At 44.5% G+C, this 24,610-nt stretch overlaps 1 protein-coding gene across 1 annotated transcript; it reads left to right on the top strand.

The window, feature by feature from the left end:
- Positions 1-15,702: 15,702 nt before the first annotated feature.
- HES2 (hes family bHLH transcription factor 2) lies at positions 15,703-18,788 on the top strand. Its single transcript, XM_089664863.1, has 4 exons — positions 15,703-15,833; positions 15,948-16,043; positions 16,571-16,658; positions 18,046-18,788. Exons 1-4 carry the CDS (start codon positions 15,741-15,743, stop codon positions 18,348-18,350), a joined length of 582 nt encoding a protein of 193 aa, XP_089520989.1. The 5' UTR covers positions 15,703-15,740; the 3' UTR covers positions 18,351-18,788.
- Positions 18,789-24,610: the final 5,822 nt, after the last annotated feature.

Genomic DNA, 24,610 nt, shown 5'->3' with positions numbered 1-24,610 from the left:
TAGGTACACACCAAACTCTTATGATGAATTTACTATATAAAGCATAAGTGCCATGCACCAATGAAAAGTACTCCCTGGGGGGGTTGGTACATTATTTTTCAGTATGGTATCTTTGGTTTCGGGCTTTAAAGTGTTCCAAAACCCTGGACCCCGCATTCACTATATCCGCTCTCCCCGGACCCCGCATTCACTATATCCGCTCTCCCTGGACCCCGCATTCACTATATCCGCTCTCCCCGGACCCCGCATTCACTATATCCGCTCTCCCTGGACCCCGCATTCACTATATCCGCTCTCCTAGGACCCCGCATTCACAGTATCCGCTCTCCTCGGACCCCGCATTCACTATATCCGCTCTCCCCAGACCCTGCATTCACTATATTTGGTCTCCCTGGATCCTGCATTTACTATATCCACTCTCCCCGAACCTCGCATTCACTATATCAAGTCTCCCCGGACCCCGCATTCACTATATCCGGTCTCCCCGGACCCCGCATTCACTATATCCGCTCTCCCCGGACTCTGCATTCACTATATCTGCTCTCCCCGGACCCCGCATTCACTATATCCGGTCTCCCCGGACCCTGTATTCACTATATCCGGTCTCCTCGGACCCTGCATTCACTATATCCGCTCTCCCCGGACCCCGCATTCACTATATCCGCTCTCCCCGGACTCCGCATTCACTATATCTGCTCTCCCCGGACCCCGCATTCACTATATCCGGTCTCCCCGGACCCTGCATTCACTATATCTGCTCTCCCCGGACCACGCATTCACTATATCCGCTCTCCCCGGACCCCGCATTCACTATATCCGCTCTCCCCAGACCCTGCATTCACTATATTTGGTCTCCCTGGATCCTGCATTTACTATATCCACTCTCCCCGAAATTCGCATTCACTATATCCGGTCTCCCCGGACCCTGCATTCACTATATCTGGTCTCCTCGGACCCCGCATTCACTATATCCGGTCTCCCCGGACCCTGCATTCACTATATCTGGTCTCCCCGGATCCCGCATTCACTATATCCGGTCTCCTCGGACCCTGCATTCACTATATCCGCTCTCCCCGGACCCCGCATTCACTATATCCGCTCTCCCCGGACTCCGCATTCACTATATCTGCTCTCCCCGGACCCCGCATTCACTATATCCGGTCTCCCCGGACCCTGCATTCACTATATCTGCTCTCCCCGGACCGCGCATTCACTATATCCGCTCTCCCCGGACCCCGCATTCACTATATCCGCTCTCCCCAGACCCTGCATTCACTATATTTGGTCTCCCTGGATCCTGCATTTACTATATCCACTCTCCCCGAAATTCGCATTCACTATATCTGCTCTCCCCGGACCCCACATTCACTATATCTGCTCTCCCTGGACCCTGCATTCACTATATCCGGTCTCCCTGGATCCTGCATTCACTATATCCAGTCTCCCCGGACCCCGCATTCACTATATCCGCTCTCCCCGGACCCTGCATTCACTATATCCGCTCTCCCCGGACCCAGCATTCACTATATCCGCTCTCCCCGGACCCTGCATTCACTATATCCGCTCTCCCCGGACCCTGCATTCACTCTGTCCACTCTCCCCGGACCCCGCATTCACTATATCTGCTCTCCCTGGACCCCGCATTCACTATATCCGCTCTCCCAGGACCCTGCATTCACTATATCTGGTCTCCCCGGACCCCGCATTCACTATATCCGCTCTCCCAGGACCCTGCATTCACTATATCCGCTCTCCCCGGACCCCGCATTCACTATATCTGCTCTCCCACAGTACACAGAACATGGAAATGCAACTATTTTAGTAAATGTAAATGGCTAAATACCTTTTCTGATCATCAGTATATAGCAGTCTTGTGACTTCTATCAGTATCCAGCAGAGCACATTAAAGCTTGTAGGAGGTGTTTAAATTTTGTTCTAGGAGGATGCAGGACCCCTGACCTCTGTCTGGACAGTGCGGATTGGCCCTGTGCTTATCACATGCACTCTCCCGAGAAAAAAAAACTTCTCTACAAATACACACCAAACTGAACATGTGCAGAGTGACTCCACATGAAATGTCTTATCAGGAGATAAGAAGGGGGCACTGGAAGAAGGGGAGGATCAGAGAAGACAGGATCAAACAGCCTTTTTACACAATGCGGAGGATTAACTCCTTACATTCCAAAGTGAGTATAACAAGCATGCTTTCCTGCATCTACAGACTGATTGTACTGTTGTACACTTTAAGTGCAATTATTTTAGCATTGAGAGCTGATCAACAGAATGCGCAAACATGAAAAAAATGTATCACAGTCACATATGTAAGTTATCACAGCCACAAAAATACAAAGTAACTTTTCACCAGTCAATATTCCATAACTAATGATTTATCTGACCCCCTAAATCTGACCCTTTATCATGTAAGGACCTTTAAGGTTTACCATAATATATCCTGAAGGGATCAGGATGAAGAACTGTCAGTGCAAGGAAAAGGGTTGTGATCAGACCAAGGATCAGGATGGTGGGCAGTAAGTGCAGAAATCATATGGAGGGAAGTCATTGTGGGGTTCAGGATGGAGGGGTGTGCGAGGATCAAGGTGGATATCATCCTAGTGCAGAACAGGATAGAGGGAAGGCAGTGCATTGTTCAGGTTGGAAATCAGACGGTGTGGAGGATGGATGGAGTGAATTCAAGGATCAGGATAAAAAGCACTAAGTATGGAAGTAAGGATGGAGAGAACTGAGTGAGGATGGAGAGAACTGAGTGAGGATGGAGAGAACTGAGTGAGGATGGAGAGAACTCAGAGAGGATGGAGAGAACTCAGTGAGGATGGAGAGAACTCAGTGAGGATGGAGAGAACTCAGAGAGGATGGAGAGAACTCAGAGAGGATGGAGAGAACTGAGTGAGGATGGAGAGAACTGAGTGAGGATGGAGAGAACTGAGTGAGGATGGAGAGAACTGAGTGAGGATGGAGAGAACTGAGTGAGGATGGAGAGAACTCAGAGAGGATGGAGAGAACTGAGTGAGGATGGAGAGAACTGAGTGAGGATGGAGAGAACTGAGTGATGATGGAGAGAATTCAGTGAGCATGGAGAGAACTCAGTGAGGATGGAGAGCACTCAGTGAGGATTGAGAGAACTGAGTGACGATGGAGAGAACTGAGTGAGGATGGAGAGAACTGAGTGAGGATGGAGAGAACTCAGTGAGGATTGAGAGAACTCAGTGAGGATGGAGAGAACTCAATGAGGATGGAGAGAACTCAGTGAGGATGGAGAGAACTCAGTGAGGATTGAGAGAACTCAGTGAGGATGGAGAGAACTGAGTGAGGATGGAGAGAACTGAGTGAGGATGGAGAGAACTGAGTGAGGATGGAGAGAACTGAGTGAGGATGGAGAGAACTGAGTGAGGATTGAGAGAACTGAGTGAGGATGGAGAGAACTGAGTGAGGATGGAGAGAACTGAGTGAGGATGGAGAGAACTCAGTGAGGATTGAGAGAACTCAGTGAGGATGGAGAGAACTGAGTGAGGATGGAGAGAACTGAGTGAGGATGGAGAGAACTGAGTGAGGATGGAGAGAACTGAGTGAGGATGGAGAGAACTGAGTGACGATGGAAAGAACTAAATGAGGATGGAGAGAACTCAATGAGGATGGAGAGAACTCAGTGAGAATGGAGAGCACTCAGTGAGAATGGAGAGCACTCAGTGAGGATGGAGAGCACTCAGTGAGGATGGAGAGAACTCAGTGAGGATGGAGAGAACTCAGTGAGGATGGAGAGCACTCAGGGAGGATGGAGAGCACTCAGTGAGGATGGAGAGAACTCAGTGAGGATGGAGAGAATTCAGTTAGGATGGAGAGAACTCAGTGAGGATTGAGAGAACTCAGTGAGGATGGAGAGAACTCAGTGAGGATGGAGAGAATTCAGTGAGGATGGAGAGAACTCAGTGAGGATGGAGAACACTCAATAAAGATATGAGGATGAAGAGCAGTCAGTAATGGGATCAGGGACACCGATAAGGGGGTAGCACCAGTCCTCCCTTACCTGGCCCAGGGCAGGCAGAGGAATCAGTTGTGGGCAAGAGGGGGTGATTGGTGGGGTGCAATTACAAGAACTGATCCCTTGTATATCTCTCCCTGCAGCAGCCTAAAGCCATGGGAGGGAGAGGAGGAGAATCCAGCTTTCAGCTGCTGCAGGGAGAGACACAAAAGGGATCAGTTCCTGTAAATGCCTCCCCACCACACTGATTACTCACTTTGTGCACCATCCTCTTCCCCCTGCTGCCGGAGCTTCCCCTGTGTGCCCCCCTTCTCCCCGCAGCACCGCTTCCCTCCTCTGCTTTCCCACCGGCTGCTGCTGGCACACAGGGCAGAGGATCTTTTCAGGATGGAGAGCGGGGAAAGGGGACAATGTATATGTCATATTAACTGGGGCCGCGTCCTTTTTGTGAATGTACACAATGACTGATTGCTACTGATCACTCACTATGTTCATTCATAACTGAAGCCTAGTAAACTGTGTTTATTATCATTCCGTTTGTGAATTAACAGGGACCTCTGTATAGAGCGTTTTCAGTTCATTAACTGTCCAGTGCAGCTGAGGCTGGAGAGAAAGGGATGGAGGCATCTATGTCCTCAAACCCTTTGTCTGTCTCAAAAGTGAGACATCAGGGGTCTTTTTAGACCCCTAATATTTCACCAAAGCCCCCTCCCCCAACAGTGTTGTGAATGTATAAATAAACAAAAAGTATATTTTTAAACATTGTAAAAAAAAACTGTATCCACACGCCTGTCAAGTTAGGACCTGTAGCTGTGTTCCCAGAGTCACTGTGTCCCATAGCCTGCCAAGACAGAGATAAAACAACACTCAGTGAGGAGATCCCTCAATGAGAACAGAGAGCACTGAGTGAAGATCGAGATTCCTCAATGAGAACAGAGAGCACTGAGGGAAGATGGAGATCCCTCAATGAGAACAGAGAGCACTGAGTGAAGATCGAGATTCCTCAATGAGAACAGAGAGCACTGAGTGAAGATGGGGATCCCTCAATGAGAACAGAGAGCACTGAGTGAAGATGGGGATCCCTCAATGAGAACAGAGAGCAGTCAGTGGAGATGGGGATCCCTCAATGAGAACAGAGAGCACTGAGGGAAGTTGGAGATCCCTCAATGGGAACAGAGAGCACTGAGTGAAGATGGATATCCCTCAATGAGAACAGAGAGCACTGAGTGAAGATGGAGATCCCTCAATGAGAACAGAGAGCACTGAGTGAAGATTGAGATCCCTCAATGAGAACAAAGAGCACTGAGTGAAGATGGATATCCCTCAATGAGAACAGAGAGCACTGAGTGAAGATGGAGATCCCTCAATGAGAACAGAGAGCACTGAGTGAAGATGGGGATCCCTCAATTGGAACAGAGAGCACTGAATGAAGATGGAGATCCCTCAATGAGAACAGAGAGCACTGAGTGAAGATGGAGATCCCTCAATGAGAACAGACAGCACTGAGTGAAGATTGAGATCCCTCAATGAGAACAGAGAGCACTGAGTGAAGATGGAGATCCCTCAATGAGAACAAAGAGCACTGAGTGAAGATGGAGATCCCTCAATGAGATCAGAGAACACTGAGTGAAGATGGATATCCCTCAATGAGAACAGAGAGCACTGAGTGAAGATGGAGATCCCTCAATGAGAACAGAGAGCACTGAGTGAAGATGGAGATCCCTCAATTGGAACAGAGAGCACTGAATGAAGATGGAGATCCCTCAATGAGAACAGAGAGCACTGAGTGAAGATGGAGATCCCTCAATGAGAACAGAGAGTACTGAGTGAAGATGGGGATCCCTCAATGAGAACAGAGAGCACTGAGTGAAGATGGAGATCTCTCAGTGAGGACAGAGAGCACTGAGTGAAGATGGGGATCCCTCAATGAGAACAGAGAGCAGTCAGTGGAGATTGGGATCCCTCAATGAGAACAGAGAGCACTGAGTGAAGATGGATATCCCTCAATGAGAACAGAGAGCACTGAGGGAAGTTGGAGATCCCTCAATGGGAACAGAGAGCACTGAGTGAAGATGGAGATCCCTCAATGAGAACAGAGAGCACTGAGTGAAGATGGAGATCCCTCAATGAGAACAGAGAGCACTGAGTGAAGATTGAGATCCCTCAATGAGAACAGAGAGCACTGAGTGAAGATGGAGATCCCTCAATGAGAACAAAGAGCACTGAGTGAAGATGGATATCCCTCAATGAGAACAGAGAGCACTGAGTGAAGATGGATATCCCTCAATGAGAACAGAGAGCACTGAGGGAAGTTGGAGATCCCTCAATGGGAACAGAGAGCACTGAGTGAAGATGGAGATCCCTCAATGAGAACAGAGAGCACTGAGTGAAGATGGAGATCCCTCAATGAGAACAGAGAGCACTGAGTGAAGATTGAGATCCCTCAATGAGAACACAGAGCACTGAGTGAAGATGGAGATCCCTCAATGAGAACAAAGAGCACTGAGTGAAGATGGAGATCCCTCAATGAGATCAGAGAACACTGAGTAAAGATGGATATCCCTCAATGAGAACAGAGAGCACTGAGTGAGATGGAGATCCCTCAATTGGAACAGAGAGCACTGAGTGAAGATGGAGATCCCTCAATGAGAACAGAGAGCACTGAGTGAAGATGGAGATCCCTCAATGAGAACAGAGATCACTGAGTGAAGATGGGGATCCCTCAATGAGAACAGAGAGCACTGAGTGAAGATGGAGATCTCTCAGTGAGGACAGAGAGCACTGAGTGAAGATGGGGATCCCTCAATGAGAACAGAGAGCAGTCAGTGGAGATGGGGATCCCTCAATGAGAACAACCAGCACTGAGTGAAGATGGAGATCCCTCAATGAGAACAGAGAGCACTGAGTGAAGATGGAGATCCCTCAATGAGAACAGAGAGCACTGAGTGAAGATGGAGATCCCTCAATGAGAACAGAGAGCACTGAGTGAAGATGGGGATCCCTCAATGAGAACAGAGAGCACTGAGTGAAGATGGAGATCTCTCAGTGAGGACAGAGAGCACTGAGTGAAGAGGGGATCCCTCAATGAGAACAGAGAGCAGTCAGTGGAGATGGGGATCCCTCAATGAGAACAACCAGCACTGAGTGAAGATGGAGATCCCTCAATGAGAACAGAGAGCACTGAGTGAAGATGGAGATCCCTCAATGAGAACAGAGAGCACTGAGTGAAGATGGGGATCCCTCAATGAGAACAGAGAGCAGTCAGTGGAGATCCCTCAATGAGAACAAAGAGCACTGAGTGAAGATGGAGATCCATTAATGAGAACAAAGAGCACTGAGTGAAGATGGAGATCCCTCATTGAGAACAGAGAGCACTGAGTGAAGATGGAGATCCCTCAATGGGAACAGAGAGCACTGAGTGAAGATGGAGATCCCTCAATGAGAACAGAGAGCACTGAGTGAAGACTGAGATCCCTCAATGAGAACAGAGAGCACTGAGTGAAGATGGAGATCACTCAATGAGAACAAAGAGCACTGAGTGAAGATGGAGATCCCTCAATGAGATCAGAGAACACTGAGTGAAGATGGAGATCCCCCAGTGAGAACAGAGAGCACTGAGTGAAGATGGAGATCCCTCAATTGGAACAGAGAGCACTGAGTGAAGATGGAGATCCCTCAATGAGAACAGAGAGCACTGAGGGAAGATGGAGATCCCTCAGTGAGAACAGAGAGCACTGAGTGAAGTTAGAGATCCCTCAGTGAGAACAGAGAGCACTGAGTGAAGTTAGAGATCCCTCAATGAGAACAGAGAGCACTGAGTGAAGATGGCAATGCCTCAGTGAAGATGGAGATCCCTCAGTGACGATGGAGATCCCTCAGTGATGATGGATAGCACTCAGTGGAAATGGGGATCCCTCAGTGAGGATTGAGTGCAATCAGTGACCATGGAGATCTCTTGGTGAGGATGGAGAGCACTTACTGAGGATGAAGAACACATAGCACAGGGAAAAGATGGAGAGCACTCAATGAGGATGGAGAGCACTCAGTAGATCAAGAGCACTCAGTGAGGAAGAAGATCCCTCAGTGAGGATGGAGAGCACCCAGTGATGGGATCAGAATAGAGATCCCTCAGTGAGGATGGAGAGGCCCCAATTAGGATGGAGAGCACTTTTGGAGGATGGAGAACACTCAGTACAGAGATGAGGATGGAGAGCACTCAGTACAGAGATGAGGATGGAGAGCACTCAATGAGGATGGAGATATCTCAATGAGTATGGGGAGCACTAAGTGGGGATGGAGATCCCTCAGTGAAGGGATCAGGATACATGTCCCTCAGGATGAAGAGCACTTAATGAGGATGAAGAACACTCAGTACAGAGATGAGGATGGGGAGCACTTATTGAGGATGTAAATGTCTCAATGAGTATGGGGAGCACTAAGTGGGGATGGAGATCCCTCAGTGAGGGGACCAGGATAGATGTCCCTCAGTGAGGATGGAGAGCACTTACTGAGAATGGAGAACACTCAGTACAGAGATTAAGGATGGGGAGCACTTACTGAGGATGGAGAACACTCAGTACAGAGATGAGGATGGAGTGCACTTATTGAGGATGGAGATATCTCAATGAGTATGGGGAGCACTAAGTGGGGATGGAGATCCCTCGGTGAGGGGATCAGATGTCCCTCAGTGAGGATGCAGAGCACTTACAGAGGATGGAGAACACTCAGTACAGAGATGAGTATGGAGATATCTCAATGATCATGGGGAGCACTAAGTGGGGTGGAGATCCCCGAGGACTGCAGGCATGCAAGCAGGGGCGGACTGACCATTTGGAAACTCAGGCACTGCCCGAGGGCCCGGTGTCAGTAGGGGGCCCCATGAGATGCCCCTGGTACCTTTTTGAGTTTGGGCAAGGACACAGGGGCCCCGTGATCACCTATTGCCCGGGGGCCCCATGAGTTGTCAGTCCGCCCCTGACTACAGGTAGTGGGCAGTCAGTGCCGACAGTATACAGTCAGTGCAGGTAGTGTGCAGTCAGTGCAGGAAGTGTATAGTCAGTGCAGGTAGTGTGGAGTCAGTGCAGGTAGTGTGGAATCAGTGCAGACAGTGTATAGTCAGTGCAGGCAGGCGGGCCTGGAGTCTCCCAGTGAGCAGATAATTAGGCACTACCTCTGCTGCTGCTGGGAGTCCCGGCGCGTGCAGAAGTGGCTCGTGCCTGTGTGGCAGCGCGTGCAGCTGATCGAGCAGGAAGATCTGGAAGATCCGGAAGGTCTCTGTTCTGCAATCTGCATGTCACCAGACTTGGCTGGAAGTGTGCGCTCACCGCCCTCCACCTCCCACTTTCACTGAGATAGAAATGCTATGAAGGAAATGACTGTTTCCAGCCTTCATCTCCTTCTTCTTCTTCTGCAATCTCCCCCCTCCATTCACTATCCCAGGCTGAGCACAAGCAGCTCTAGACGTCCTGGGGACACAATCTACACAAGACTGGGAATACAAGAGAAAGCCTTACCTGGATTTCTGGACTTCTCTTCAGTATTCCTGGCTCATTGCTCAGTCCAGGAGAGATCCTCCTTACCTGTGCACATGCTGAACCTGGAAAATAAAGTCAAACATAGAAGTCAATGCAAGTCTATAGGAGCTCCCTATGCCTGGCTGGGCAGGCTGCCTCTGTGTTGGGCATTTTGGACATCAGACTCGGCAAGATGTGGAAAATTCTCTTTAAAAATCGATCTGATCCATCACCCCCCCCTCCCCTCCCCTCCCCCCTGCCCCCTCCACAAATCATATACACACAAAGATCTCTTTTGTTGCTTCTACAGCAGATGGGGTACCCAAGCCAAAATGTGGATATTTAAATTATAGACAAAAAGCTGTTTTATGAAAAGTTTGGATTGGGAAGCGTGCGACTTGCATAATGCAGAGGTGGGGGGAGGGGAGGGGGCAGTGGGAGGGGGTCTCAGGGGAGAGGAGGGGGGCAGGAGTGTGTCAGACGCGTGCAGCCAAATCTGTCCAACCTCAGACCCCCCCCAAAACCCCTCTAGAATACAATTTAGATGAACCACATTCTAAAGAATGACCCATATGGACCAGACTTAGCGTTTGTCATGCTAATCTCTGCTGAGATTAAAATAAATGCAATTAAAAAAGATCTGAAGTTCAAACATCTCATCTACACAACATAACTGCCAGGAGGGGGGGGGGGGGGGTCGATCTGTCGGCTGAAATAACCGAAAAAAAAAATATGAAAAATGGTACTTTATATAGAAATTGGGGGGAAACATAAGCTGTGCAGAATGTTACTTTGTATAAAACTTGGGGGGAAATGTAAGATGTACAGAATGGTACTTGGTATAGAAATTGGGGGGAAATGTGACAGCTGATTCAATGGAGGGCCAATATACAGTCTTTAGTAGGAGCCCAACAATGAACTTCTCTGATTTATTCCCTTTTCCATTGGAATTGTTTTGTAATATCTGTTCGATAAGAGGAAGGCTGTATACGTCCTGATAATATGTAATAAATAAAGACCCGGGGCTGGTATAGCGTTCATGCCATTGCTGGGTGTATGTGTGGGGATCTACAGGAGAAAAGAAAGAAAGAAAGAAAGAAAGAAAGAAAGAAAGAAAGAAAGAAAGAAAGAAAGAAAGAAAGAAAGGAAAGAAAGAAAGAAAGAAAGAAAGAAAGAAAGAAAGAAAGAAAGAAAGAAAGAAAGAAAGAAAGAAAGAAAGAAAGAAAGAAAGAAAGGAAAAAGAAGAAAAGGAGTGTGGATCGCAAAATAAATGATAGAGATGGGAAGGAAGGCTGAAATAAAGAGAAGATGGGGAGGAAGAGAGATGGACAGAGAGAGAGAAGGAAGGAAGGAAGGAAGGAAGGAAGGAAGGAAGGAAGGAAGGAAGGAAGAAAGAAAGAAAGAAAGAAAGAAAGAAAGAAAGAAAGAAAGAAAGAAAGAAAGAAAGAAAGAAAGAAAGAAAGAAAGAAAGAAAGAAAGAAAAGAAAGAAAGAATCAAATATGGAAGGATGAATAGGAGAAATGCAATGATAGAAGAAAAGATGGGTAGATGGATAAAGGAAGGAAGGAAGGGAGCAAGAGTGTGAGGAAGGAAGGATGAAAAGAATGGAAAGGCAGGAGAAAGAAAGGGAGGAAGGATGGAGGATGGAAGAAAAGAAGGAAGGAAGAAAGGTAAGAAAGAGAAAGATGATAGAAAGGAAGGATAGGAGAAATGATGGAAGGAAGGAAGAAAGGAAAGAAGGAAGGAAGGAAGGAAGGAAGGAAGGAAGGAAGGAAGGAAGGAAGGAAAGAGCATAGAAAAAACAAGGGAGAAAAGATGAAATGAAACATGCAACAAAGCAACAGAGATGCCAGTAATGGAAAGATGAAGTGATGGAGAGATGAAGGGTTGCAGGAAGGATCAAGGGGAAGAAAGAAAGAAAGAAAGAAAGAAAGAAAGAAAGAAAGAAAGAAAGAAAGAAAGAAAGAAAGAGAAAGAGAAAGAGAAAGAAAGAAAGAATCAAATATGGAAGGATGAATAGGAGAAATGCAATGATAGAAGAAAAGATGGATGGATGGATGAAGGAAGGAAGGAAGGAAGGAAAGAAAGAAAGAAAGAAAAAAAGAAAGAAAGAGCTAGTGAGCGAAGAAAGGGAGAGAGAGAGAAAAGTTAAGAAAAAGAGAGGGAGAGAAAGAGAAGGAGGGAGGCAAGATAATAGGAGAAATGTTAGAAGGGAGCAAGAGTGTGAGGAAGGAAGGATGAAAAGAATGGAAAGGCAGGAGAAAGAAAGGGAGGAAGGATGGAGGATGGAAGAAAAGAAGGAAGGAAGAAAGGGAAGAAAGAGAAAGATGATAGAAAGGAAGAATAGGAGAAATGATGAAAGGAAAGAAGGAAGGGAGAAAGGAAGGAAGGAAGGAAGGAAGGAAGGAAGGAAGGAAGGAAGGAAGGAAGAAGGGAAAGAAGGAAAGAGCATAGAAAAAACAAGGGAGAAAAGATGAAATGAAACATGCAACAAAGCAACAGAGATGCCAGTAATGGAAAGATGAAGTGATGGATAGATGAAAGGATGCAGGAAGGATCAAGGGGATGAAAGAAAGAAAGCACAGGAAGATAGAGGGATGAAAGATGGAAGAAAAATGAAAAGATAGCAGAAAGGATGGATGAATGGAAGAAAGAGAAGAACGGTTACATAATAGGAAGGGATAGAAGTGCGAGAGTGCGAGGAAGGAAGGACGAAAAGAATGGGAAGACAGGAGAAAGAAAGAGAGGAAGGATGGAAGAAAAGAAAGAAGGAAAAAAGGGAGGGAAGAGAAAGACGATAGAAAAGGATAGAATAATAGGAGAAATGTAATGAAAGAAGAAAAGATGGACGGAAGAGAGGAAGGATAGAGCAATGAAAGGAAGAGTGGAGAGCGGAAGAATGGAAGGAAAATGTGAATCAGGAAAAAATAAGAAAGAAAGGGAAAAGAGTGAATGAGAGAGAGAATAGATACTGTGTGTGAGAAGTGACCGACAAAGGTAAATTAGATCGAAGTCGACAAATAAGGTGGTCAATGAAGAAGGTAAAGACGGGAGAAAAGAGGAGAGAGATAGATATAATGAGATATGACAGGGATGACAGGGAAGAGGATAGAATTATGGATGAAGGGAGATGTTAGAAAAGAATGAAGGGAATGAAGAGAGATGATAGCCATCAAGAGAAAGAGAAAAGAAAGGAAGAAAGAGAGGAGCATATGTTTGAGGAAGGAAGGATGAAAAGAATGTAACAAAAGAAGAACGAGTGAGGAAGGATGGATGGAAGAAAAGAAAAGAAGGAAGGATGAAAGGGAGGGTAGAGAATGATGGTAGAAAGAAAGGAAGGATAGAAGGATAGGAGATATGATGTAAGAAAAGGAAGGAAAGAGCATGGAAAGAACAAGGGAGGAAGGATGGAATGAAACAAGCAAGTAAGTAATATAGAAGGCAGTATTAAAGTAAGATGAAGAGAAAGAAAGAAAGAAAGAAAGAAAGAAAGAAAGAAAGAAAGAAAGAAAGAAAGAAAGAAAGAGAGAAAGAAAAGAGAGAGAGAGAGCAGGAGGAAGGGGAGAAGGTATGGATGGGTGGATATATGGATAGAGGAAGGGAAGGAGGGCATGAGTGAAGGAGGAACAGACAGATGAATGAATGGATAAATAATAGATAGATAGATAGATAGATAGATACTAGATAGATATTTCTGGCATTAGTGTGACGTCACTAGATCATGTGATATTGGTGTTCTTATTGCACATTGTACATCTATGAAGGTACTAGACATGTATTAAAAAAGTTAATAATAATGAATGGCAGCAATATCTGGTATATGAAAGAAGCAGTATTACTAGGGATCCCCATGGTTAGCAGACGCCTTGCTGCTACCGCCCCCCCACCCCTCCACCCCCACCCCCAGGGCCTCCTCCGGTAATTCACATCCAGGGAGGATCTAGTCGTCTGATTTGTGGGAATTTAGGATAATTACAGCTTGGGATGCTGTTTTGGCTTCCTCTTGTTTATTACCATCCCAGCCCAAGCTGAAAACCTGCCTCCTGTATGTCACCTATAACAAAGCCTGGTCTGTATGAGGAGAGGGGGCACCACAGGCAGGGCCAGGACACCCTGACAGCTGCTGCCTACTTTGTTACCCAAATAGGGGGGTGGGGGGTGGTAAGAGATGGTCCCCCCAGATGGGGAACAAGGACCCACGCCAATATGTGTTATAATATTCAAATCCCAACTGAAGATTCAGACATAGCAGAAGACAAGGGATAATAGCTTCGAGGTGGGAAGGAGGGGGAGGGGCACGTGGTCTGCCTATCCACCAATCAGAGCCCTGGGAACACGACTCCCAAGTCTTGCAGGACAGTTCAGCCAGGTGCAGGCAGCAGCATCCAGCCAGGTTATCAATGCAAGGCTGATTTGCATAGACATATGTAACATCTGCTCTTGTTTTTAATATATTGGGGAGGGTGAAGCTTTCATATGTCATTTCAGATGTTTTATCTGCTCTTTTGGGACTGGGGGGGAGGGGAGGAGGGGGGGGGGGGGGTGATGGAGGGTTAAGGTGGGGTGGTTGGTGATGGATAATCCAACTCTACATCAATTTACATCGTAACCCAGAACTTCAGCCTTTATTTCATCTATTTTATTATGATGCAAACAATAGCATTGTATATGATTGCATTGGTGCCTGCTAAACCAGCCAATCAGAATGCAGGTCTTATTTCTTGATAATGCTTTAGCTTGGCTTGGGGTGGGGGGTGGGGGGCACTGGAATTACCTATCCAGAAGGTAAATCTTATCAATCAGTTATTTTTTGTTAATTAGATTCTTTCTTTGCATTAAAAAATGATATTTAAACAGAACCCCTAAACGTGTATATTTTATACAATATCAAGTAACAGGTGTCGTGTAGATCGTTTGGATTGTAACATTTTGAGGTTTTTTTTTATTATTATTCCTGCACACAGAAAACTCACAACACAAAGGAATTAAAAATATCAATTAGAAATAGAAAGACAATCGATACATTTTCTGGTCCTTCAAAAGATATGGTCCATCGGTGCAAGAAAACTGGAATGTGTGACTTGCTATATAAACTCAGTAATGGATTACATATATCCTAAAAGTGTATGTATATAACAAAGTAACAAAAAAACAACAGAAACACAACAAACAAGAATTAAAAAGATAAATTAAAAAGATAAAGACAATATATATATATATATATATATATTTACACACATACATATAGTCTCTTCTAAAGATAAGGTCCATCAGTCCATGGAATTGTAAAACTGTAATGTGTGACTTATTAAATAAACTCAATATATAGTAACTCAGTATATAAAAAATCAATATATAATAATATATATGTACTACAAAGTATCACTGCATAGGAAACTGATGCAAAGAGATACATTTTACAACTGTATGTATATATCAGAGCAACAAAACAACCAAAGCAAAACACACAAGAATTAAAAATATAAATTATAAATATAGAAGGCAATCAATATATTTTTTGGCTCTTCTAAAGATAAAGCTCATCAGTGCATGCAATAGTAAAACTGTAATGTGTATCACTGCATAGGAAACTGATACAAAGAGATACATTTTACAACTGAATGTATCTATCAGAGCAACAAAACAACCAAAGCAAAACACACAAGAATTAAAAATATAAATTATAAATATAGGAGGCAATCAATATATTTTTTGGCTCTCCTAAAGATAAAGCCCATCAGTGCAAGCAATTGTAAAACTGTAATGTGTATCACTGCATAGGAAACTGATACAAAGAGATACATTTTACAACTGTATATAACAAGAGTAACAAAACAACAAAAACACAACCCACCATAGGATACAACCACAAACCACCTCACTGGTAACCATCACACAGTTTGCATTTGATTTGACGAAACTGATACAACTTGTGGATGGAAGGATCATTTGTATCTCTTTTTTATTTAATGTATTTCTTTTTATTTTATTTATTTATTTTTGCATACAAGTGGCAAAGTCAGTTACCTGTCTTGAACAGATGGCTGTAATAAATTCATATGGGGGGGGGGGGGGGGGGGTGTTCTCCCCAGAGGGGCCATTGTCAATCCTAAAATTGTTAGTAGTGGGCGGGGCCAGCTCAGAGGTGCTGCATAAATAGAAGCAGAGAAGCAGCAGCCCTCATACTACCTCGTCCCAGCACTGAGAGAGCATAGCCTGTCTCTGAGCCATGGCACCCAGCATGATCATCCCCGAATCTACTGCCCACAGCTACCAACCCAAGTCTGGCAAGAAAAGCAAAGAATCCAGCGAGCTGAGGAAGGTGAGTGCAATCAGCAGGCTGGACCATCTCACATATTTGATGATTTTGTTTTTTGAAGAGTCTATCCTGAGCCTTGCAGCATGATTGTAACCAAATATGACATTTTATTTCCAGACCCTCAAACCTCTGATGGAAAAGCGAAGGAGGGCTAGAATTAATGAAAGCCTCAACCAGCTGAAAACACTGATCCTGCCACTTATTGGAAAAGATGTAAGTGTTTTGTTTTATAAATATCATCTTCATAGTATTAGATACATGTAGTATACATGATTTTATTTTTATGTATGATGTTGCATAAAACAAAAAACAAAACAGAAAAAAACAACCCCCCCCCCAAAAAAAACAATCAAAACCAAATATATACTTATACATCACAGTCTATTCAAATATTAATTTCATTATAAATGTCAATATTATATATTTTGCTAAGAAGGTATAAAGGAGTATTACATTCTGTAACTGCCTATAATATATATATATATATATATATATATATATATAATGTTTATTATACTAGATACAATATGTGGTGTCCCTTGCGAGCAAAAAAAAAAATTGTGCATGATATACAAAATTCATTTGAAGCCAGAAAACTTTAAATAACCAATTAAAACCGGACATTTGTTTTTTTTTATGGAGTGTCTATCATTTTGGCTAAAAAGGTTGTTTTTTAAAAATGTGTCTTATTACTAAATTTGTTTCTTAACCACAATCTTATTTTTTTTTTTTATTTACAGAATTCCAGATATTCCAAGCTAGAAAAAGCTGATATTTTGGAGATGACCGTTCGTTTCCTAAAGGACATCCCTCCAGTCCAAGCACAAAGTAAGTGTTAACACATCAAGGCTTAATACTGGATAACAATAATAGTAATAGCAGTAATAATGATAACAATATTAGTAGTAAAAAGTATATAATAATAATAATAGTGGTAATAATTTGCATTCTTCAGACAAAATGGGGGCATGCCAATCCTTCCAAACCAAAATGTTTGTAGCATTTTGCTAGTAATTGCTCATGTAATTTGGACAGTAATTTGACCTGTGGGTTTATTGCTGATGTAGAACAATAAACCACTAATTTATTGTATTTGGTGACCAAGCATCAAACCAGTACTTTATTACATATGGTGGACAAGCATTAATCCACTAGCCTATTATATATGGTGGCCAAGCATCAGACCACTACCCTATTATATATGATGGCCAAGTGTCAAACCAGTTCTCTATTATATATGGTGGCCAAGCATCAAACCACTACCTTATTATATATGCTGGCCAAGCATCAAACCACTACCTTATTATATATGGTGGCCAAGCATCAATACCACTGACCTATTATATATGGTGGCCAAGTGTCAAACCACTACCCTATTATATATGGCGACCAAGCATCAAACCACTACCTTATTATATATGGTGCCCAAGCATCAGACCACTACCTTATTAGATATTGTGGCCAAGTATAACACCACTACTTTATTATATATGGTGGCAAAGCATCAAACTGCTACCTTATTATACATGATGGCCAAGCATTAAACCACCATCTTATTATATATGGTGGCCAATAGTCAAATCATTACATTATTATATATGGTAGCCAATAACTAAACCACTACCTTATTATATATGGTGGCCAATAATCAGACACTACCTTATTATATATGGTGGCCAATAGTCAAATCACTACTTTATTATATATGGTGGCCAAGCATCAAACTGCTACCTTATTATATATAATGGCCAAGCATTATACCACCACCTTATTATAAATGGTGGCTAATAATCAAATCACTACCTTATTATATATGGTGGCCAATAATCAAATCACTACCTTATTATACATGGTGGCCTATAACCAAACCACTACCTTATTATATATGGTGGCCCATAATCAAATCACTACCTTATTATATATGGTGGCCCATAATCAAATCACTACCTTATTATCTATGGTGGCCAAGCATCAACCACTACCTTAATACATATGATGACCAAGCTTTGGGTTAGCTACTTTTCGTCATATGGATGTATTAATAAGAGTACTGTGGGCTTTTAGTCTATGAGGGCAAATTATCCAAGCTGGTAGGGTGTTATGGCTGTAGTAAAAAAGAGGAAACTGTAGAGCAGTTTGCAGCCAGCTAAGCAGTGTTGTATGGTCAAGCTTTGGCTGTTGGCTCACATTATAACCATGTTTTTTTTCTGTTCAGACTCAGCAGAAAAATACAGAGAAGGGTACAGAGCTTGCCTAGACCGTCTTAGTGGCATCCTCTCCAAAACCAACGTCATTGCTGAAGAAACCAGCAACCTTCTCCTGGACCACCTGCAGAGAAGTCCCGAACTCTGCTGCCTGGACTGCACAAAGTCTCCCAACCCCAAGCAGAACAGTTCCAGAATCATCCTCCATCTCAGCCCCAGAAGATCAGACTTCTGCCCCTCCCCCAGCCAGCCTCCTGCACAAAGGCCTGCCCCCAGCCCACCGCAGCTTACTAGCACCATCTGGAGGCCGTGGTGAAAGAGAAAAACAGAGACTTAAAAAACAAACAAACACACCTACACAAAACAAAAGCTACATTGTAATTTATTGCACTGTTTTGTAAATAGTGTCACTAATACACATCCACTTGTTGCATGGAATTATCCTAGGCAATATACTGTGGACGATTTAGTCCTCATAGGGGGATTGAAAATAAGGGGGTACAATTTAGACCCTGGTAAACCCAAAGGGTTGTATAATTAGTATGCGATATGCATTGGATCATGCTTAACCAGTTGGCTCCAGAGAGGGGTCCTCAGCTTGAGGAAGAACAAAAGCCCCACTGGTAGCCAAAGGGTTAAAATGACAGGGCTACGTGCAACAAGCATTTCTATGTATGTTTTTAATGCACTTTTGTTACTTTTTTGTTACACAGATTATATTTTTTCTAAATAAATACAAAATTAACACATTCAACATTCCTTGTTTTTTTTTTCCTTCATTCAGTCAAATGTACTATAAGTCACAGATATGACGGGTCCCTCCAAAATAGGTGTTCATTCAATTTTGTGGGTGTTATCCTTGAACAAAAATACAACATTTATAACGTGTGTCTCCAAAACCAGTGCTGTCACTATAAAGAAAAGGGGGTGGGGGGTGATTTACTAAAGACAAATAGACAAAGCACTTTGCAAATGCAATTGCTCACAGTACATCATGTAATAGAAAGCTTTGGCCCTATTTCTACAAAATAGTAACATGCAGGTTGGGGGGGGGGGGGTGTACTCTCAGCAGCAGCTTAAAGCCAGCAGGAGGGAAAAGAGAAGAAGCAGGCTTTCAGCTTCTGCAGAGAGAACCATACAGGGGATCAGTTCCAGTAATTACCCCCCCCCCACATGGAAGAAAAGTATATTTTAAAAATATTCTACCCAAATGTATTGCCATATATTTCATTTGCTACAATTTAGGCTACAATATAGTCTCCCCACATGGAAGAAAAATAGATTTGAAATATATTTTACAAATATTCTTCCCAAATATGTGAAATGCTACAATTTTGGCCATAGTCAATACATTTCAAAATATATTTCACTATATATATATATATATATTGTATATAAATATATATTTTTTTTATTTTTTGCCAAAATAGTGAGTCTTCCTATATGGAAGCAACATATTTGAAATATATTTTACAAATATTCTTCCCAAATATATTGACATATATGTGAAATGCTACAATTTTGACCATATTCTATATATATATATATATATATATACACACATACTGAATGTTGAAATGGGTTTTTATTACAAAATATATGACTTTTTAAAAAACAAATGCATTTCAAATATACTGCATGTCTTTAAAAATACAAATCTACATTTTTGGATTGCACTTACAAATATATGTAAAAATATATGTTAAAATTACTTTTAAATCTGAAGAATATATTTAAAAAATATATATTTTGAAAAAAAGTTTTCATATATTTTGTAATAAAGACACATTTCCACATGCAGTAAATACATATATATATATATTATTATTATTATTATTACATCGAGTTTATATAGCGCCAAAGGGTTTGCTCAGCGCTGTACAATAGGGGGGACAATACATGGCACAGTACAACAAAAACAAAAACAACAAAAACAAAATATATATATATTTATTGAAATATATTGAATATGGGCAAAATTGTAGAGGTCATCACAGAGGACAAGGGGGCGCTCTTTATGTCTGGAGGCAAAGAAATGTAATCTCCAAACACGGAAAGGTTTCTTCACAGTGAGAGCTGTGAGAATGTGGAATAGACTCCCTCAAGACTTGGTTGTGGCCAGCTCAGTGGATTGCTGTAGGAAAGTCCTGGATTCTTTCTTGGATACACAGAATATAACTGGATCAGGGGCGGACTGACAACTCATGGGGCCCCCGGGCAATAGGGGATCATGGGGCCCCTGTGTCCTTGCCCAAACTCAAAAAAGCCTATGAAAAAGGTACCAGGGGCCCCCTACTGACCCGGGCCTCAGGCAGTGCCTGAGTTTCCAAATGGTCAGTCCGCCCTTGAACTGGATATAACATTTATAGGGAAAGTTGATCCAGGGAATATCCGATTGCCTCTCGGGGGATCAGGAAGGAATTTTTTTCCCTGCAGGCGCCAACTGAATCATACTTTGCTGGGATTTTTGCCTTCCTCTGCATCAACTGTGGGTATAGGATTGTGTATGGAGGATTGTATATTTTTTTCCCCTTTTATTGGGTGAACTAGAAGAACTTTTGTCTTTTTCCAATCAGACTAATTATGTAACTATATAAGATCTCACCAATAAAGTCCCCAAGAAATAGAGGAAATGGTCAGCTCTTCAGCATCTACTGAAAACTGAAATATCAGTATGGGTTGGGCTGATCATTTTGCAATGTAATACAAAACTTACAGAATATGGGGAAATAGGGGTCTAGTCCTGCACCAAAAAAAAAAAAGTTTTTAATTGCTCTGATTTGATAACCATAGTAATTCATTTATAGGGAGTATCCCTTCAAATCAGAGATATAATGGGGTTAGACATAAAAATGGGATCACTTCATGATTTGCAGGTGTGAAAGTGACCACATGTTTGGTGGTAAAAGCGGAAGTGATGTAACATTCTTTTGCTTTCGCTATGTGATGAGACACCTAGCTAACAGGTGGGAAGCCTCACTTTCCTCATTCGCTACATGTGCTGCTAGCAATACAGAGTCATGTCAGAGCTTACTGAGCTTCAAAGAGGGCAAATTGCTGGTCAGGAAGGAATTTTATTTTTCAATTAAAGGAGTGATGCCAGCAGGGCCACCCACAGATCGAATTTCCGAGGGTTCGTAAGGGACGAGTCGGAATTCACTCAGCTTTTCGTTTGCTTCTCGTGGAAAGAAAGTGAAGCAAAAATAAATAAATAAATAAATATTCTAGCAGGTCTCCTAACTACTCTCTAAAAAAAGACGATGTGTATTTATAAGTCGATACATTTCACTTATTTTCATCAATATTTATAATACACTCCCTCGGCCTCAGAGATTCTGCTCTCTCCTGGCTCTCATCCTACCTGTCACAGCGCTCTTTCAGCGTTACCTATAATGCTACCACCTCCCCCTCACTCCCCCTCTCTGTTGGGGTCCCTCAAGGCTCTGTCCTTGGGCCCCTTCTCTTCTCCATCTACACCTCCTCCCTTGGCCAACTCATACACTCTCACGGCTTCAACTACCACCTCTATGCCGACGACACACAAATCTATCTCTCAACCCCCCACCTCACCCCCTCGGTCTCAGCCCGAATCACACACCTACTGAGCGACATATCAGACTGGATGTCACTCCACTTCCTTAAACTGAACCTCTCCAAAACCAAGTTTCTTGTCTTCCCCCCAGCCCGGACCCCACTCCCCATTGACTTCTCCATCACATCCAACAACGCCAATATCAAACCCGCCCCACAGGCCAGAGTACTTGGTGTCATTCTGGACTCCAACCTATCCTTCCAGCCCCAAGTCCAAAAATTTAACAAACTCGTGCCGCCTCCACCTCCGCAACATCGCCAAAATCCGCACGTTCCTAACCCCAGAAACCACTAAACAGCTCATCCACTCCCTCATCATATCACGACTCGACTACTGCAACTCCCTCCTCACTGGCCTGCCTCGCCGCTGGCTATCCCCGCTTCAGTCCATCCTGAATACGGCTGCCAGACTCATTCACCTTTCCAACCGCTCCGTCTCCGCCACCCCCCTCTGCCAATCCCTCCACTGGCCTCCACTCAGTGTCCTCCACCCCCCTCTGCCAATCCCTCCACTGACCTCCACTCAGTGTCCTCCACCCCCCTCTGCCAATCCCTCCACTGGCTTCCGATTGCGCAACGGATTAAATTCAAAATCCTAACACTGACGTACAAAGCCGTCCACCATACTGCCCCGAACTACATCACCGACCTAATATCCAAGTACCACCCAACACGCACACTCCGCTCCTCTCAAGACCTCCTTCTCTCTAGTTCCCTGGTCTCCTCCTCCCATGCCCGCCTCCGGGACTTCTCCAGGGTGTCACCCATCCTCTGGAACTCCCTGCCCCAACCCATCAGATTATCACCTACTCTCCTCTCCTTTAAGCGCACCCTGAAAACCCATCTCTTCAGGGAAGCCTACCCCACCCCCTGCTAACCTGCCGACCTCCTCCACTCTTCCTACCACTCCATCCCCCACAGCTATCTCCTCCTGTAACACCATCCCCTCCCTCCTAGATTGTAAGCTCCAAAGAGCAGGGCCCTCGATCCCCTCATGTTTTGCATTGTATTGGTATTGTTCTGTCACATGTTCTGTCCCCCTTTGTAATGTACAGCGCTGAGCGAACTATTGGCGCTTTATAAATACTGTATAATAATAATAATATGATCGTGTCATCTGCCAATCGGCTGAGGTCTATGGAGACAATGCCATATCCCATTACCATAATGACGGGTCTTATTACTCATACTAGAGCTGTGATCACATACATCTTAATTAGAGTCTTGCCCTCCTCTCCTCGCACACAATACCCTCACATCCATTTCATAGCTGTCAGCTATGCACTGTGAGACCCCCCCCCCCCCTAGATATAAAATACTACATGCCCTGTGGTATAGGTGGGGGTCATCAGGCCAGCAGATCAGTGTCACAGAATGGATTTATAGAGTTCGGAATTGTTAGTCCAGTACAGAAGCCTGTATTTACTAAGATTATAGGCTCGCTCATCGGACATCAATCTTCAACAAAACAGAAGGGAAACTATAAGGAGGCTAATGACACTAGAAAATGTTTGGCCAGCTTGGCTAGTTATGGTTGGATTAGGGACTGTTCATGTATGCAGGTACCCCCCTGACCCTAGCCGCCACTCCCTGATCCAGGGAAATTTGGGGTTTCCTTCCTGGCCAATCAATTTTCAAAGGTATCCTCTATTTGCTCATGGTGAACTGGCATGATCTTTCATCAGAAAGATTGCTAAAGAGGACCAGGGGCGGACTGACCATTTGGAAACTCAGGCACTGCCCGAGGGCCTGGGGTCAGTAGGGGGCCCCATGAGATGCCCCTGGTACCTTTTTCATAGGCTTTTTTGAGTTTGGGCAAGGACACAGGGGCCCCATGATCCCCTATTGCCCGGGGGCCCCATGAGTTGTCAGTCCGCCCCTGAAGAGGACCCTAATCTCTGGAAGAAAACTGTAATTGCTGACTTAAAAAAAAACAGCTACTCACCTATCCCTCGATCTCGCTGTGCCCCCCCCCCCACCCCACCCTGCAGCTCATTTCACTGGCCGCCCTGTGCTCCCAGCGCTGGAATCTTCAGTTTGGGCACCCGGCTGTGACAGCTTGCAGCTTCACTGCTGGGTACTCACTGTGCATTCGTAAGCAGCACTGCGCTTTGTGAATGGTCCCGTAGTCTTCTGGGACCTGTCATGTGTCCCAGAAGACTATGGGGAGGGGGGGGGGGGAACAACTTCTGCTTCTGATCATCGAGGCAATCATAGCGGAAGTGGGTAGCTGTCAAATTCGGGTACCCGCTTCCCAAAGGTGCCAATCTTTAACGGGGAGCGGGGACCAGTCCTTAAAGCGGAACTTCCACTTTTAGGTGGAGCTCCGCTTTAAAGTGTTACTAAACCCCAGACCCCGCATTCACTATATCCGCTCTCCCCAGAAACCGCATTCACTATATCCGCTCTCCCCGGACCCCGCATTCACTATATCTGCTCTCCCCGGACCCTGCATTCACTATATCCGGTCTCCCCGGACCCCGCATTCACTATATCCGCTCTCCCCAGACCCCGCATTCACTATATCCGCTCTCCCCGGACCCCGCATTCACTATATCCGCTCTCCCCAGAAACCGCATTCACTATATCCGCTCTCCCCGGACCCCGCATTCACTATATCTGCTCTCCCCGGACCCTGCATTCACTATATCTGCTCTCCCCGGACCCCGCATTCCCTATATCCGCTCTCCCCAGAAACCGCATTCACTATATCTGCTCTCCCCGGACCCCGCATTCACTATATCTGCTCTCCCCGGACCCCGCATTCCCTATATCCGCTCTCCCCAGAAACCGCATTCACTATATCTGCTCTCCCCAGACCCCGCATTCACTATATCCGCTCTCCCCGGACCCCGCATTCACTATATCCGCTCTCCCCGGACCCCGCATTCACTATATCCGCTCTCCCCGGACCCCGCATTCACTATATCCGCTCTCCCCGGACCCCGCATTCACTATATCCGCTCTCCCCGGACCCCGCATTCA

The sequence above is a fragment of the Staurois parvus genome, unplaced genomic scaffold (assembly GCF_062004578.1).
Source record: "Staurois parvus isolate SC_StPar_1 unplaced genomic scaffold, SC_StPar_1.0 ptg002078l, whole genome shotgun sequence".
Classification (NCBI taxonomy): Eukaryota; Metazoa; Chordata; class Amphibia; order Anura; family Ranidae; genus Staurois; species Staurois parvus.
This window is presented reverse-complemented; position numbering and strand designations above follow the sequence as displayed.

Excerpts from the sequence above, each read along its gene's own strand:
- HES2 (XM_089664863.1), top strand. The coding sequence starts at position 15,741 with ATGGCACCCAGCATGATCATCCCCGAATCTACTGCCCACAGCTACCAA. Across the intron at positions 15,834-15,947 it reads AATCCAGCGAGCTGAGGAAG|ACCCTCAAACCTCTGATGGA; the intron begins GTGAGTGCAATC and ends TTTTATTTCCAG. Across the intron at positions 16,659-18,045 it reads CCCTCCAGTCCAAGCACAAA|ACTCAGCAGAAAAATACAGA; the intron begins GTAAGTGTTAAC and ends TTTTCTGTTCAG.